This window comes from Plodia interpunctella, chromosome 25 (genome assembly GCF_027563975.2).
Source record: "Plodia interpunctella isolate USDA-ARS_2022_Savannah chromosome 25, ilPloInte3.2, whole genome shotgun sequence".
Classification (NCBI taxonomy): domain Eukaryota; kingdom Metazoa; phylum Arthropoda; class Insecta; order Lepidoptera; family Pyralidae; genus Plodia; species Plodia interpunctella.
Genome location: NC_071318.1, coordinates 6,812,363 through 6,825,055, shown reverse-complemented (window position 1 = coordinate 6,825,055; position 12,693 = coordinate 6,812,363). Strand labels below are relative to the sequence as shown.

At 36.9% G+C, this 12,693-nt stretch overlaps 1 protein-coding gene across 1 annotated transcript in view; it reads left to right on the top strand.

The window, feature by feature from the left end:
• LOC128680964 (uncharacterized protein) overlaps positions 1-12,693 on the top strand; it is a 107,219-nt gene that overhangs the window by 93,743 nt on the left and 783 nt on the right. The window contains exon 3 of the mRNA XM_053764487.2: positions 10,083-10,969. Within this exon, the coding sequence (XP_053620462.1) occupies positions 10,083-10,969 (887 nt within the window). The remainder of the gene's footprint in view (positions 1-10,082; positions 10,970-12,693) is intronic.

Here is a 12,693-nt window from a genome sequence, read left to right as displayed (position 1 = left end):
ATAACTGATATAGACATAGCAGACAGACAAACAAATCTGATGAATCATCAACTAAGTTTTTTCCATCATGAACTTTATAATCTTTATAACCTTCGGATCTCAGGCACCACCACAATAGATCTTAGCCGCTGTTGACGGTGGTGGACTCCATCTATCTCCAGTTTTCATTCGCTGTGCAAGTTTCTTGCCCACTAGCCCCTTGTGTCCACAGAACAATTCTATTTAACTACCTAGATACATATATATTGTCATCATCTTTGAAATAAGCAATAAATCATCGGATACTCCCTTAATTTTATTCCTAATTCGAATGTCGAGCGGAAGGTGCGTCGAATTGAAATATTTCAATTTAGTTGTCGGAGGGAATTCGATTTAAATTACAATGAGAGCGCTGGCGCGAGCGTGGGTGACGGGTGGCGGGCGAGGGGGGAGGACCGGTGTAATTATCAATGTACAACTAGGGTTACCAAACGAAGAATTTATATACTTCTTCCAACTGTCATTTGAACAGCTGGAAATAGATCTCAATTTTTATTAAATTTTGAGACCACAGACTATTTTGAGACTGGCTTTCTCGTTGTCATAATTTGTACTTACCTTTCTATAATAGAACATTTCATTTCATTATTAATGACCTTTTCTGTGCCAGAACTAGATACTTTTTGATCTTAAATTTTGCTGCCCTAACATATACTAAGTATCTACTCAATAACTAACTTTTGGTCCTTCGACCGGATTGCAATGGCATATAAACTTTCGCTGGATCGCTCCTCTTAATTGCAATGATTTTAAATATATAAACTCTGTACTGGCCAGCTGGAGTAATTGAAAAAAGATAAAAATTTGTTCTTGCGAACTGGACCTTTCATGGTTTTCATCTTCTGGCGACCCTATGAACTGAATGTCTGTGCGTATTGTGTTCCCAGAATGTGGCTACAGGGCGCGTCAGTAATTTGTTCCGATGACTTTTTATATCGACGGAGACAAAGGTTCGATTGATTGAGAGCTTTATTTGCGACCATCTGTGAGTAGGGGCTTTACGATTGGGATCCAATATTTATAAGTATTATTAGTCAATTTCATAGTTAAATGTATTAGGTTGGTTCTACCTTTTTTACTTATCTTTCGATGATAAAAACTTTTGTAGTCATTGTCATGTCATCATCATCAAAAACATTTTTTTAAGTCGTAAGTAGGTACGCTAAAGATGTTAGATACATTAAATCAACTTATTTTTACTATGAAGTACTTAAATATATATAGAATAACACCCACAAAAATTATACGCATTAAAGATCGTAAATAATAATTCAAAGAAATGAAGCGCGAAATGAATTTCATAACAATATTAATTCTTTTAAATATCGAAGCTTCGACCTCCACTATTGAGGTCACCTCCCGAGAACAGATACAGGTGAGGGGGTTGAGCGCGGCGGGGGTTGGGGGGAGTGGAGAGGGGGGGTGCAAATGAGAATTCCGCCGCGCGACGATCAATTCGCGAAATGTGAACATTTCGCAAACGTCTCAACTTGGTCGGGGGAATTAGGGAGGGAGCCATATCGATAGCTGTGTTAGGTTAAGTATATACCTTTATAAGTACAGACACAGTATCACGTCTTTATCCTTTACGGAATAGACAAAGTTGTGTTGTAAAATTCGAAGCCTACGTTTAGTTATGGTCGGTTTATTGGTGAAATCGAGATTAAAAAGTGACAGGTCGCTAACCCGTCGCCAGTGAGAAGAATCTCAGTTTATTGATATTTTTTATTTACTTGTGCAATGGTCGGGAGGAGCAGCAGCTGGCCCAAAAAACGAACATAAAAAGCAAGAATGTTTTTTATGTCCGACGAGATAAACAAGCAATGTCTGTTATAATATCATATTTGTATATAATGTATATTATATTTCTAGCAATGCCCGTTGTTGTCTATAACCAAGACTGGAATTGTAGACAAAGACACCATAATAGTTAATCTCAAAAGAAAAGAGTCCGAAAAGAAGAATAAATGGTTATACAAAGTACTTAGTATAGAAAATAACGACGACGTCTCTTCACTATTTTATTTCTCTGTTCTTCTTCTTCATAGTCGTATTCCTTATGGCTGAGGATCGAGATCATAACGTGGAATGAAACATACAACGACTTACTTGGCAATAATGAAGTGCTTGCCATTGTCTTCTCCATTTCACACAAAAATTAAAAATTAATAATCAATCAGAGTGCAGAATTCCTCACGTTGTTTTCCTTCGCCGGAATATTTTATAGTTATATTTTATTTCACTATACATATAACAAAAATAAGTTGAATTTGTAATTTACTAAAGATGTAAGTAAGTACCAAAGTACTTTTCTATCGATACGAACTTCATCGACTGCGACGCCTCCCTCGGGAGCGTGAGAGCGGAGTGGAATATCTTCGCAAGCGTTAAAATGAAATGTTCGCAATTTGAATATCGTTCCTCTCCCTCCGCCCCCCTCCGCGCTATGGCTCACCCCCGCGCACGCTGCGAACATGTCATTGTGGGAGGTAGCACGTAAACTGATGCAGTTTGATATTAATCTTTATTTTTACGAAAATAAAAATATTACGACGCAGTAATATAGAATCGTAATGTTGTTTTCTTGGGATTTCATTATGTGTTTAGAATAAAACTAATATAATTTTCATTAATTTTCATTAAGTTATACTTAGTACCATATACTTACCAAATGTAGGATGAGTTCAGGTCCTGATCCTTCAATGATGTCACATAGATACTTAGTTGAACATTACTTAGGTACTTACTTAATTATAACTTGGGCGACTATTTCAAATCAAAGTCAAGCGCGAAGTTTATTTACTTTGTATTTATGGCCTGGTGAAAATAGACAGAGTTGAGGTCTACGATGTCGTACGTACTTAGGTAGTACTTATGTACCTACAGAAAACCTTTGTTTGAAAAACCTTAAGATATATCTCAATGAAGTGCAGTGTATACCTACCGCACCGACCTCTCGGCCCTACTCGTGATTTGATTAGTGAACATTTCTCATCAAACGTACGTAAATTTTATCAAAAAATACTTAAATATAATTGATTTAGTACAAACCTATCGCTATCTATCGCACTGATGTTAGCCTGCGACAGTGTCAAAAGTAAAAGCATGGGTTGTTTATACTTATAAGTGTAGTACCCTGTTATTCATAAAAAAGTTAAAACATTAACTTTCAGCTACAGTATGTTTTACATACTTTACATTACATGTTTACATACTTTAGCTTAAAGTAAGCTTTATCTACTTATGAATAACAGGGATAGTCTTTAAGTTTAAAATCCTAGCATTAGCCCTCGTCGGAATAATGCGAGACGTGAAAGTTTACGTCCTACGCCAAGACCGCGAGCGCCGGATATTGTGTGTTGTCGGAGTAATTTCAGAGACACTGCCATGTCACTCCTATACGACCTCTGTACAGCCGCTATACGACTCGCGCGCTGTGCTCCACTTGTTATAAGTATAACCGAGACAAACACGTGGCCTTTTTGTGAGCACTTTATGGACGGAGTTTATTGAAGTCGATCGTTTTGTTTGTTAGCTTTAAGTAATGAGGTGTTCATTACTTTCTTAGAATGTCTTACCAAACAAGTATCTGTTTCTAAATCAGTTATACAATGCAAAGTTATTTTCATTGTTCCGATGGAACCCTTGCAGGACACTTCGTTGTTCGTCTGTCAAGGACGTTTTTCTCGGGAACAATTAGAGGTATCAAGTTAAAGTCAATTTTAGCTATGAAAGAGTATTAACAGATATGCCGACTTGTCATAAGGGCTTATAGGTCAGTATCTGATATTAAGTAGTACTAAGTACTTTTACGAAAACTGTTAGGCTTCGGTTAAGCTTATTTCTAGAGCGTGTAACCCAGCCATATAATAAAGATTGTATAAAACAAAACCCGCCCTGCCCCCACCACGAAAATAAAACTTTGTAGCGTTACCCTTATGAAGTGTTGCGCGGACCAATAGGAGGCGAGGCAACAGTTGCCGGTTCATCATTGGAGGATAGATACTGTTGCAGTCCGCGATGGGCGGGGAGACCTAAAGGATACAAATTGTGTTGCTAAGGCTTTTCCTGGGTTTTCTTATGTAGGTAGGTAAATACTAGATATACTTATACCTACTACGCGAATTTGATTTAGCCTAGTTAATTTATAAGTTTTGTAAATTCTCATGTCGGCGCTATGAGAGTTTAATATAATAGTAATACCTACCTAAATGACAGAAGATCGGTTTTAGGGATCTGACCGGAATAACTCGATTAGATTTCATTTCTGGGTTACTACTGGTAATTACTTAAGGTAGGTAGGTAATTACTGGTAATTACTTAAGTACCCGCAGAATATTGGCGCCTTGATGCCTGGCATCGTGTTTGGATATGTCCTTGTCGAATTAACGATTTTTGTTTCTGTTTCAATTGCCAGTTACAGCACTGACACTTCCCAGTTTCCAATTAGGTCCATCTACTATGGTAGGTAATGACCTAAAAGGTTACTGTTTGTGTGGATCTATGTGGAACACAATACTTATTATGATCATGTTAATAAAATGATGACTTATATTCCTATACCATGTTTTCTGCAAGTACCTAAATATTAAACTCACACACACTGCCGTTTCGCACTGCAGTATATTTTCCGCAAAGAGCCGATCTAAACATAGTCATATCACAGCCAGACGTAGGCAGCGTCAGCAAAAACCAAAAAACAGCAAGATTCGGCAGTGGACGGTCAGCACAAACGACAGTCGTTACGAGCTCGCCGTTAGGGGAAAGATTAGGATGGATAATTATGATTCAGTATTGGTATTAGGTACTTATTTAGGTTTTTCAGTCGTTCTCATCAACACAACGTACGAGTATACTCCTATATTGTTATTAATATTAAGGCTGTGAAGCCGCGAAGCCCCGGGTATATAAGAACCACTTACGTAGGTAAGTACTAATTATCATTATCACTAAGTACATTGTATAATGCTGGCTCCACTGCTATCGCCGAACTCTGACTGCCGAAATCTGTCCGATGCGTGAACGCGAATGAATGAACATGAACATAGTTTGTGCGAGTGCTTTTATTTACTGCAATGAAAAATCAGCAATGAGGGTATACCGAATCCGCCAAAGTTTGGCGAACTGTTCGCTGATATTGTGAAGTCGGCATTACACACATCGCACACGCCATAGCGTTAGACGAACTTAAGCAAGTCCCCTCTACACTAGCCTGTCTGACCCCGAGTTTGGCTGTGATGGAGGGCCGTCCGACCAGGCCGGGTCGTTTTGTTTGGACCTGACTCCACACTTTCAAGGGGTTGGCAGCTTTATTTATAGACTAGCTGTTGTCCGCGGCTACGTTCGCGGTGATCGCCCCTTCATCTACTTTGCGTGTCGATGGCAAATCTACAAAAGCTTCACCATTGAATATCTATGTACTAACTTTCTAAATATTTGTTGCCAGAACCAAGCCACTTCGATGGCTTCATCAGAATAGGTATACTTGTAGGACGTAAAAACATAATAAATAGCTATGTAAGTGAAAACCGCATGAAAATCTGTGCAGTCGTTTTCGAGTTTATCGGTTCGGTTTTTTACATATAATTTTACAATTTCGACACCTGCTAAAATTATATAAACAAATTATGTTGGTAAGCCCTTCTGGCATGATAGAGATGTTTCTTCCGTGTATGTTTGTACTTTTTCTTTTTTATTTATTACTAGCTTTTGCTCGCGGCTTCGCCCGCGTGTATTTCATAGCAAAATCTCAGTAATTATTTTATCGCGTACTCTGTGAGACTGGTAAACATTTATGATTCAAATTCGCATTTTTTCTCATCTTTAGTTAAACTTTTTGTTTCCCGCTGCGTGTCTCGTCTCGCAAACTTGTCCAATCCCGCTTCCTGCTATGTAATGTAAAGTAAATATCCCGTACCGTTTCCTAAATATTGTGCCATCATGTTTTTTGCAATATGATGATGTCCTGATTCCCACTACGTGTCTTCCTATTTCCCGCTCCTACTCTCACTCCCGCTTTCTGCAACGCGTGCCGTCCCAATTTCCGTGACGTTTTACGTCCCGGTTTTTTATTAACCACAAACGTAAATTAAACATTTTTTGTATTTACTATTACTGTTATTTACTACAAAAAGTAAGTGTGCCAATTTTCAGCCTTTTATTTTGAAAATTGTATTAAGTCCCATACAATCTTTCACCCCCCTGAAGGGGTTGAGGATTAATTTTTAGAAAAATCTGAAACACGTATTAATTACTTTGTTGTAAACAACCAAAATCCAAATTTTCAAGTCACTAACTTCAACGGTGTAGAACTTTCATATTTACAGTTTTTCACCCCCTTCGGAGTAGAATTTCCAAAAATCCTCTCTTAGTGCTCACCTACATGCCTAATTTCAGCTTCCCACCCAGCAGTTTCGGGTGTATGTTGTCTGTCAGTCAGTCACGGAGTTTTATACTAATATATTGATACATACTGCGCCCATTATACTTATCTATATCAGACTTTAATCGATAAAAACACTCTGTTTATATTCTGTTAACACCTTTCTACAAAATTTTAAAGTAAATCGGCTCCGTGGATTGTTATTTTAATTTTCCTACAGGACCCTCCTCATTTTCCGGGATGAAATGTCTATAAGATGTTAACCTGGAATTCTGAGGCATTTTTGATTCACAATTAGTTTTTCAATTATCCTACGGGAACCTGACCATTGAACCTGACCTGAAATGTATCTAAGATGTTAACCCGGTATATAAGGTACCTACATACCAAATTTCAAGCAAATCGATCCAGTAGATTTCGAGTGATGCGCGTTCAGACAGACAGACAGACAAAAATTTCCAAAACTATATTTTCGTCATTTATATCAGTAACTAAGTATATTCCATGAAGAATTTTAAAAAAATGTCCAATGTACAAATTTGGCCTTTCTTCAATTTTATTATGTGTATTAAAGTTTGAAATTATTAAAGTTCGACCAGTATTTCCGGAGATAAGCGTGTACAAAACATTTTTCATACAAAATTTCAACGTTGACCTGTGACCATGTTGGGGTCAACTTTTCTTTTTTAAAAAGTAGCCTATGTCACTCCTAGATGTTTCGTCTGCCTCTATGCCAAATTTCATCTAAATCGGTCGAATAGTTTTCGAGTTTATCGGTAGCAAACAAATAAACTTCATCGCATTCTTCGTAATAGTTACGGCGCACTTGAAATACTCTGGGTCTTTTTGTTCTACTTTCCAAAACTTCAAAATTTTCTAGAATTGAGATTTTCATCTCAGCTGTGGTGGTGGTGGTTCCGAAATGCTAGTAGTTATTGGCTTTGATAGATACTTATTATTTTTTATAAAATATGACGTGAAAACACTTTTTGAGTAATTTGTCTAATTTCTAAATAAGTAATGTCATACGAATTTTGAATGATAAAATTGAGAAGTCTTGAAATGTGCTGCGACATCTATCAGGGAATAGTTAAAACTTATAATAGTACGTACTGCCACCTAGTATCGAATAGATGTATTAATGAAAACTGTTATGTTGTCGCGCCATCTAGTAGTGTCATGCCGGCTCCACCTTGTCGTCGAACTGAGACACATGCTGACGCGGTGCGTGAACATTGCGTAGTTAGTATGAGTGCTTTTATTTACCGCAACGAAAAACCAGCAATGTATACCGATTCCGCCAAAATTTGGCAAAGTATTCTAAGACAGTGTGGAGCCGGCATCAGATTACATTCCACCTGCGTAATTGCCTATTCATCGAAATCCGGTCCTTTCATGATTCAAATGTTCATTATTAACAAACAGGTTGATAACATGAAAAACATTTTTATTTCAACAAGATACCTATCTCCATTTTAACCCGTAGATCGCGCAGAATCGATACACATGATTAAGTATCAAATGGCCAAAATTTTAACGTCATACAGTTAACGTAAAAATGTTAGAAGTGTTGGATAGCGCTAACTAGACAATCATATCAGGCAGATATATCTAGAAGTTAGTTTATCTTTCAGATTAGGTATATGATAATTTATACCTGGTTAAGAAAGTGGTGATAGGTACAAGGACTAAATTATGCCAGCAGGCAGGGCAGAATCAGACAGGTCGTCAACAAACTCAGTATACTTACTGTTTGGGTGTACCTGATTTATGGATAAAACCATAGTACTTATGGTTTCTTTTGGGATACCAAAAAGATATATATATATATATATATATATATATATATATATATATATATATATATATATATATATATATATATATATATATATATATATATATATATATATATATATATATCCTGACTTGTTAGAAAGTTTGTGAGGATATATGAGTGTATGTATGTTTGTTACTCTTTCACGCGAAATCTACCAGACGGATTGTTATGAAATACTACACATAGGGTGCTTTTTATCCCGAAATTCCCACGGGAGCGAAGCTAGTTTTATATATTTTTTCCATTATTGTGTTTGTTTGTCGTTGTGTTTCAAATTAAAATAGAGTATTGGTTTTAGGTGACTTGTGTTGTGGAGATAGTTGGAATTGGAGACTGACATACTACTTTTTGCCCCGCGTGCACTCGTGCTATAAATAAAGTGCGCCCGAACCCTTAGTTAAATTTTATCTTTAAATGATTTTGTTACGCATGTCACATATACTTTTTAACGAATTTTGAAAATATGAGATGAAAAAAATCAAGGAATAGTTCTGTGAGCACTGTCCCGGTAACTTAGGGACGTGAATTCGTTTACCGTTTGATTCCAGAAAATGTTTATCTCATTAGAAATTCTTTTCAAAATGTTTTCCTTATTCTGAGGCGTAACCATACCCAACACTTGACCGTCAATCGCACGCATACCTGTTAGATAATACTGTCCACTGCCACTGCTAAGGTTAAGTTGATATTAAACAACGTTGTATTATTTTTTTGTTATTAAACATTTTTTTACATAATAGCTGTCGAGTTTACGTTTTGTCTGGGAGGTGTTGAACTTTTTCAGTAAAGTGTGTTACACACTAGAATTACTTAAGTACATTAATGTTTATTAGCACTTTATAATTACAGAAGTGCCCACAGACGAAAGAAAAAAGCGTGTCGTAGAAAATAACCAAGTAATAGGTAATCCCATATCGTATCATGTTTATATGTCATACATTTGTTTATGATCTGAAGGCCTACCACGGAACATACAAACATGCATGCCTAGCCGTGCCGAATCTTTCCCGTGCCACGTCCGTGACGTTTGGGGATAGACCTTTAACTCTGAACAGCCACCTCAAAAGCACAACAAATTGAGCAAGTCGGAACAATCAACAGCCCAACAATGAAACAAAATTAAGTCTTTTGCAAAACCAAAAACACAGCATCCAATAGCATTCCCTTCGCACGTTCCGAATGTTTCCAAATCTTTGATTGTATAACTGAGTCTCGATAAACAAGGGACTTTTTAATAACATCGGCCAAGTTTGAATAACATGACATAGCTGCCATACTTGTGCAAGAACTCCGCAGAGGTAGTCGAGCGCGGCCGCCGCCGCCGGGAGGCTGACAGATCTGGTATTCATTTATTAATTTTTATAATTGGGTTTATAGCTAAGGTTAGGTCATAAGTTCACACGTAATTTTAAGGTAAATACTATATTTTATTTGGATTGTTTACGTATTTTATTGTATGTTTTTGATACGAGTGCAGCGGAATATATGTTCGAGGTCTGTTCCTCAAAATACGCAAACCAAAGAGTAACCGTAAGACCGAATAATATATATTTATATTGAGTCTATGAAGTGTAGACAGGCATTCGAAATAATGAATACACCGGATACACACCTGCGTTTGTATTATTATCTAAGTACTGTGTTTCTTTTAGTTTGACAAGATAGATATAATTTACGATTATATTTAAATCCTTATGAATTAACGTTATTTAGTTATAACGTAACTTACCTAATTACCTAAGTAATGAAAATCTGCTGAATGGTCAGCGTTCCGTAACATATTCTCTTCGTGATTATTAATTCCAATAACTTTCTCCGCAGGACCATCTACCATCAACAGGCGCAAGATGCCCCGAGTGCTGCTGGCGCTGTTCACGACAGTGACACTGTTATGCATGATCGACAGCCAAGCCATGATCATGAGAAACAACGCGCTCATGAACAAAATGGTGTCAAACTTCCAAGACAACCACGTCGGCGAGCCGCCGCCCGACAAGGCCGACCCCCAGCACCGACCTGAGAAAGTGTTGTCTCTCATGCAAAACGTCCTCTGCCGAAACTTCCCGTCGATCCCGTGCGACGTCATCGTCCAAGACGAGACTTTGAGAAACTTAATAGAGAAGTCCATCCAGCAGATCCAATACAAAAGGTTAAAGATCGAGAAAACCACTCCGAAACCCGGCCGCCCGCTGACGCTGTTCCCGGCGATCGTCAACAGCGAGGACTTGTCGAACTTCCTTCAAGTACACAGAGAGACAAAGAAATACTTCGCGAAAGACAGGACCGAGAGGAAGGAGAAGAAGAGAGAAGAGCGGAAACGTAAGCCGAAGAAGAATTTTGCAACTGGACATTGGTCCAAAGAAGTCTCAAATAAACAGTCGAAGAAGCACAAAAACGACGCAAAGAAAAAGAACCTTTATTCTGGGAGGAAATTAAGAAAATTCTACCCGCACAAAGTGAAGTACAAGGATAAGGTTGACACGCATCCGGTTATAGAGTCGGATGAAAAGATGTCTCTGTCTGTTGAAGTGCCAGATTTGGGTTTGAACAAGCGGACCCAGCGATTGGAATTCAAGCCTGACCCAGAGGACCCCGTGTGGAGGATAGACTATCTGAAACACGGTGAGCCGAGTCTCACCAAAATGGGCTTCAGTTCAGATATTATGAACACTAAATTTAAGAAAACTGGACCTAATGTAATCGTGGACGACACGGCTGGCATGGAGCAAGGCACGAGGAATAACGTGTTACATCCAGATGTTTATATTAAGAAGAATTATGTTAGGAAAAATGTAGATAATTCAGAAGGTACTGATTAAATTTCTTGGTAAATTGGGTATTATTGTCTTGAAACAAACATAATCACATCTTTTTAAGAAGCTCCGAGGTCATAGACAGACGTATTGACATTTGTCTTAAGATACGGAAGTAATGGATTTCAAACGAAAGCATGCTGTGTTAGGTATGATATAAAATACACTTTGTTATTTTTCAGTTTGGTCATTCATAAAGGCAATACATAATTGCTTGAAACACTTTTTCTTGTAAGAAACAGTATCGTATCTGTGGAACAATGGGAAGACACGCTTAAGCTGCATGGGTGCACGGGTCCGGTGACCCTCTTGATAATAAAGACTCCTCATTTACATAGTTGTAGATTCTTTAACATCGTTAGCGGATACAAAATATATTAGTCCACCCTAAACTATGACCAATTTTAAATCTTATCGCGATATCAAATTCTTTTTCAAGTCAATAACACCACAAATATGTAACAAACATAGAGAACAACACATATGGTAATTTAATATTATCACATTTCGTTTAATTGTGTTTACGTTACAGTTATTTTATTATCAATGAACGAACTTGTCATTCATTATCTAATGTCAAACGATTAGTCCGATGTCCAACTGATTATATTTTGGTTCTATAATACAATAATAGATCAATATCTAAGATAAAGCCGCTCGTATAGACAAGCGCCTTTATCTTATTTATAACTAACTAAAATAAAGGTTTATGTGCATTGTAAAATATTAATGATTATAGACAAAATAGAAGTGCCTGCCTTCGATAATTAACTAAAAATAAATAAGAAGACATTAAGATATATGTAGGTCGAAGTGCGTTGACTGTGATAATAATTATACGCACTTTGATAACGCAGTTACATAAATGACGACAATACTTCAGGTGGGAAAAGACATATGATTTTATACTCTTCCGAAAGCTAACTATTAGGTGATGTGTAGATATACCTATTTGGTACTTACTTATATTACGATTATTCGCAGGTAACTAGAGTAGATAAAACTAGAAGAGATATGTACAAATTCACTTTCGCATTTATAATATTACCTAAGTAGTTAGGATCAGTTGATTTACTTACACATTTCAATAAACACTCGCCGAAAACATAAAAAACAAACTGCCGATTTGTGAACCTAAAACAATGAACACTAATTTTAAGTGTCCATCTCTTATGGCATTTTGTTAAAATGATTTTTTATTTAAAAATAGGTAGGCACATAACTGTAACTCTATGGTAACTATAAAATCAAATTACGTCAAGTTTTATTAACATGCAAACTTGTGGTATTTTTTCTAGGGATACATTTTTAAGATGATCTTTTTTTTAAAATTTGATTTTAAAAAATGTACGGAACGCGCCTACAAATCTAGTATGGAAGAATAATTTAAGTATATAATTAACATTAAAATTTGATAGTTTTAATTCCACTAACGGCAGCAAATATATATTTACTGCAAAGCAAATAGAGCATGGACACCCTACAAGAATTATATTATCAAGAACGCTTGGCTTGGCATTGGCACAAAACAATAACAAACGTAAACTCGTCGACTAAACACGCGTTTGACATAAAATCTAAGAATGTCTAGACCGATTCTATCTTCCCACGTGCTGGAC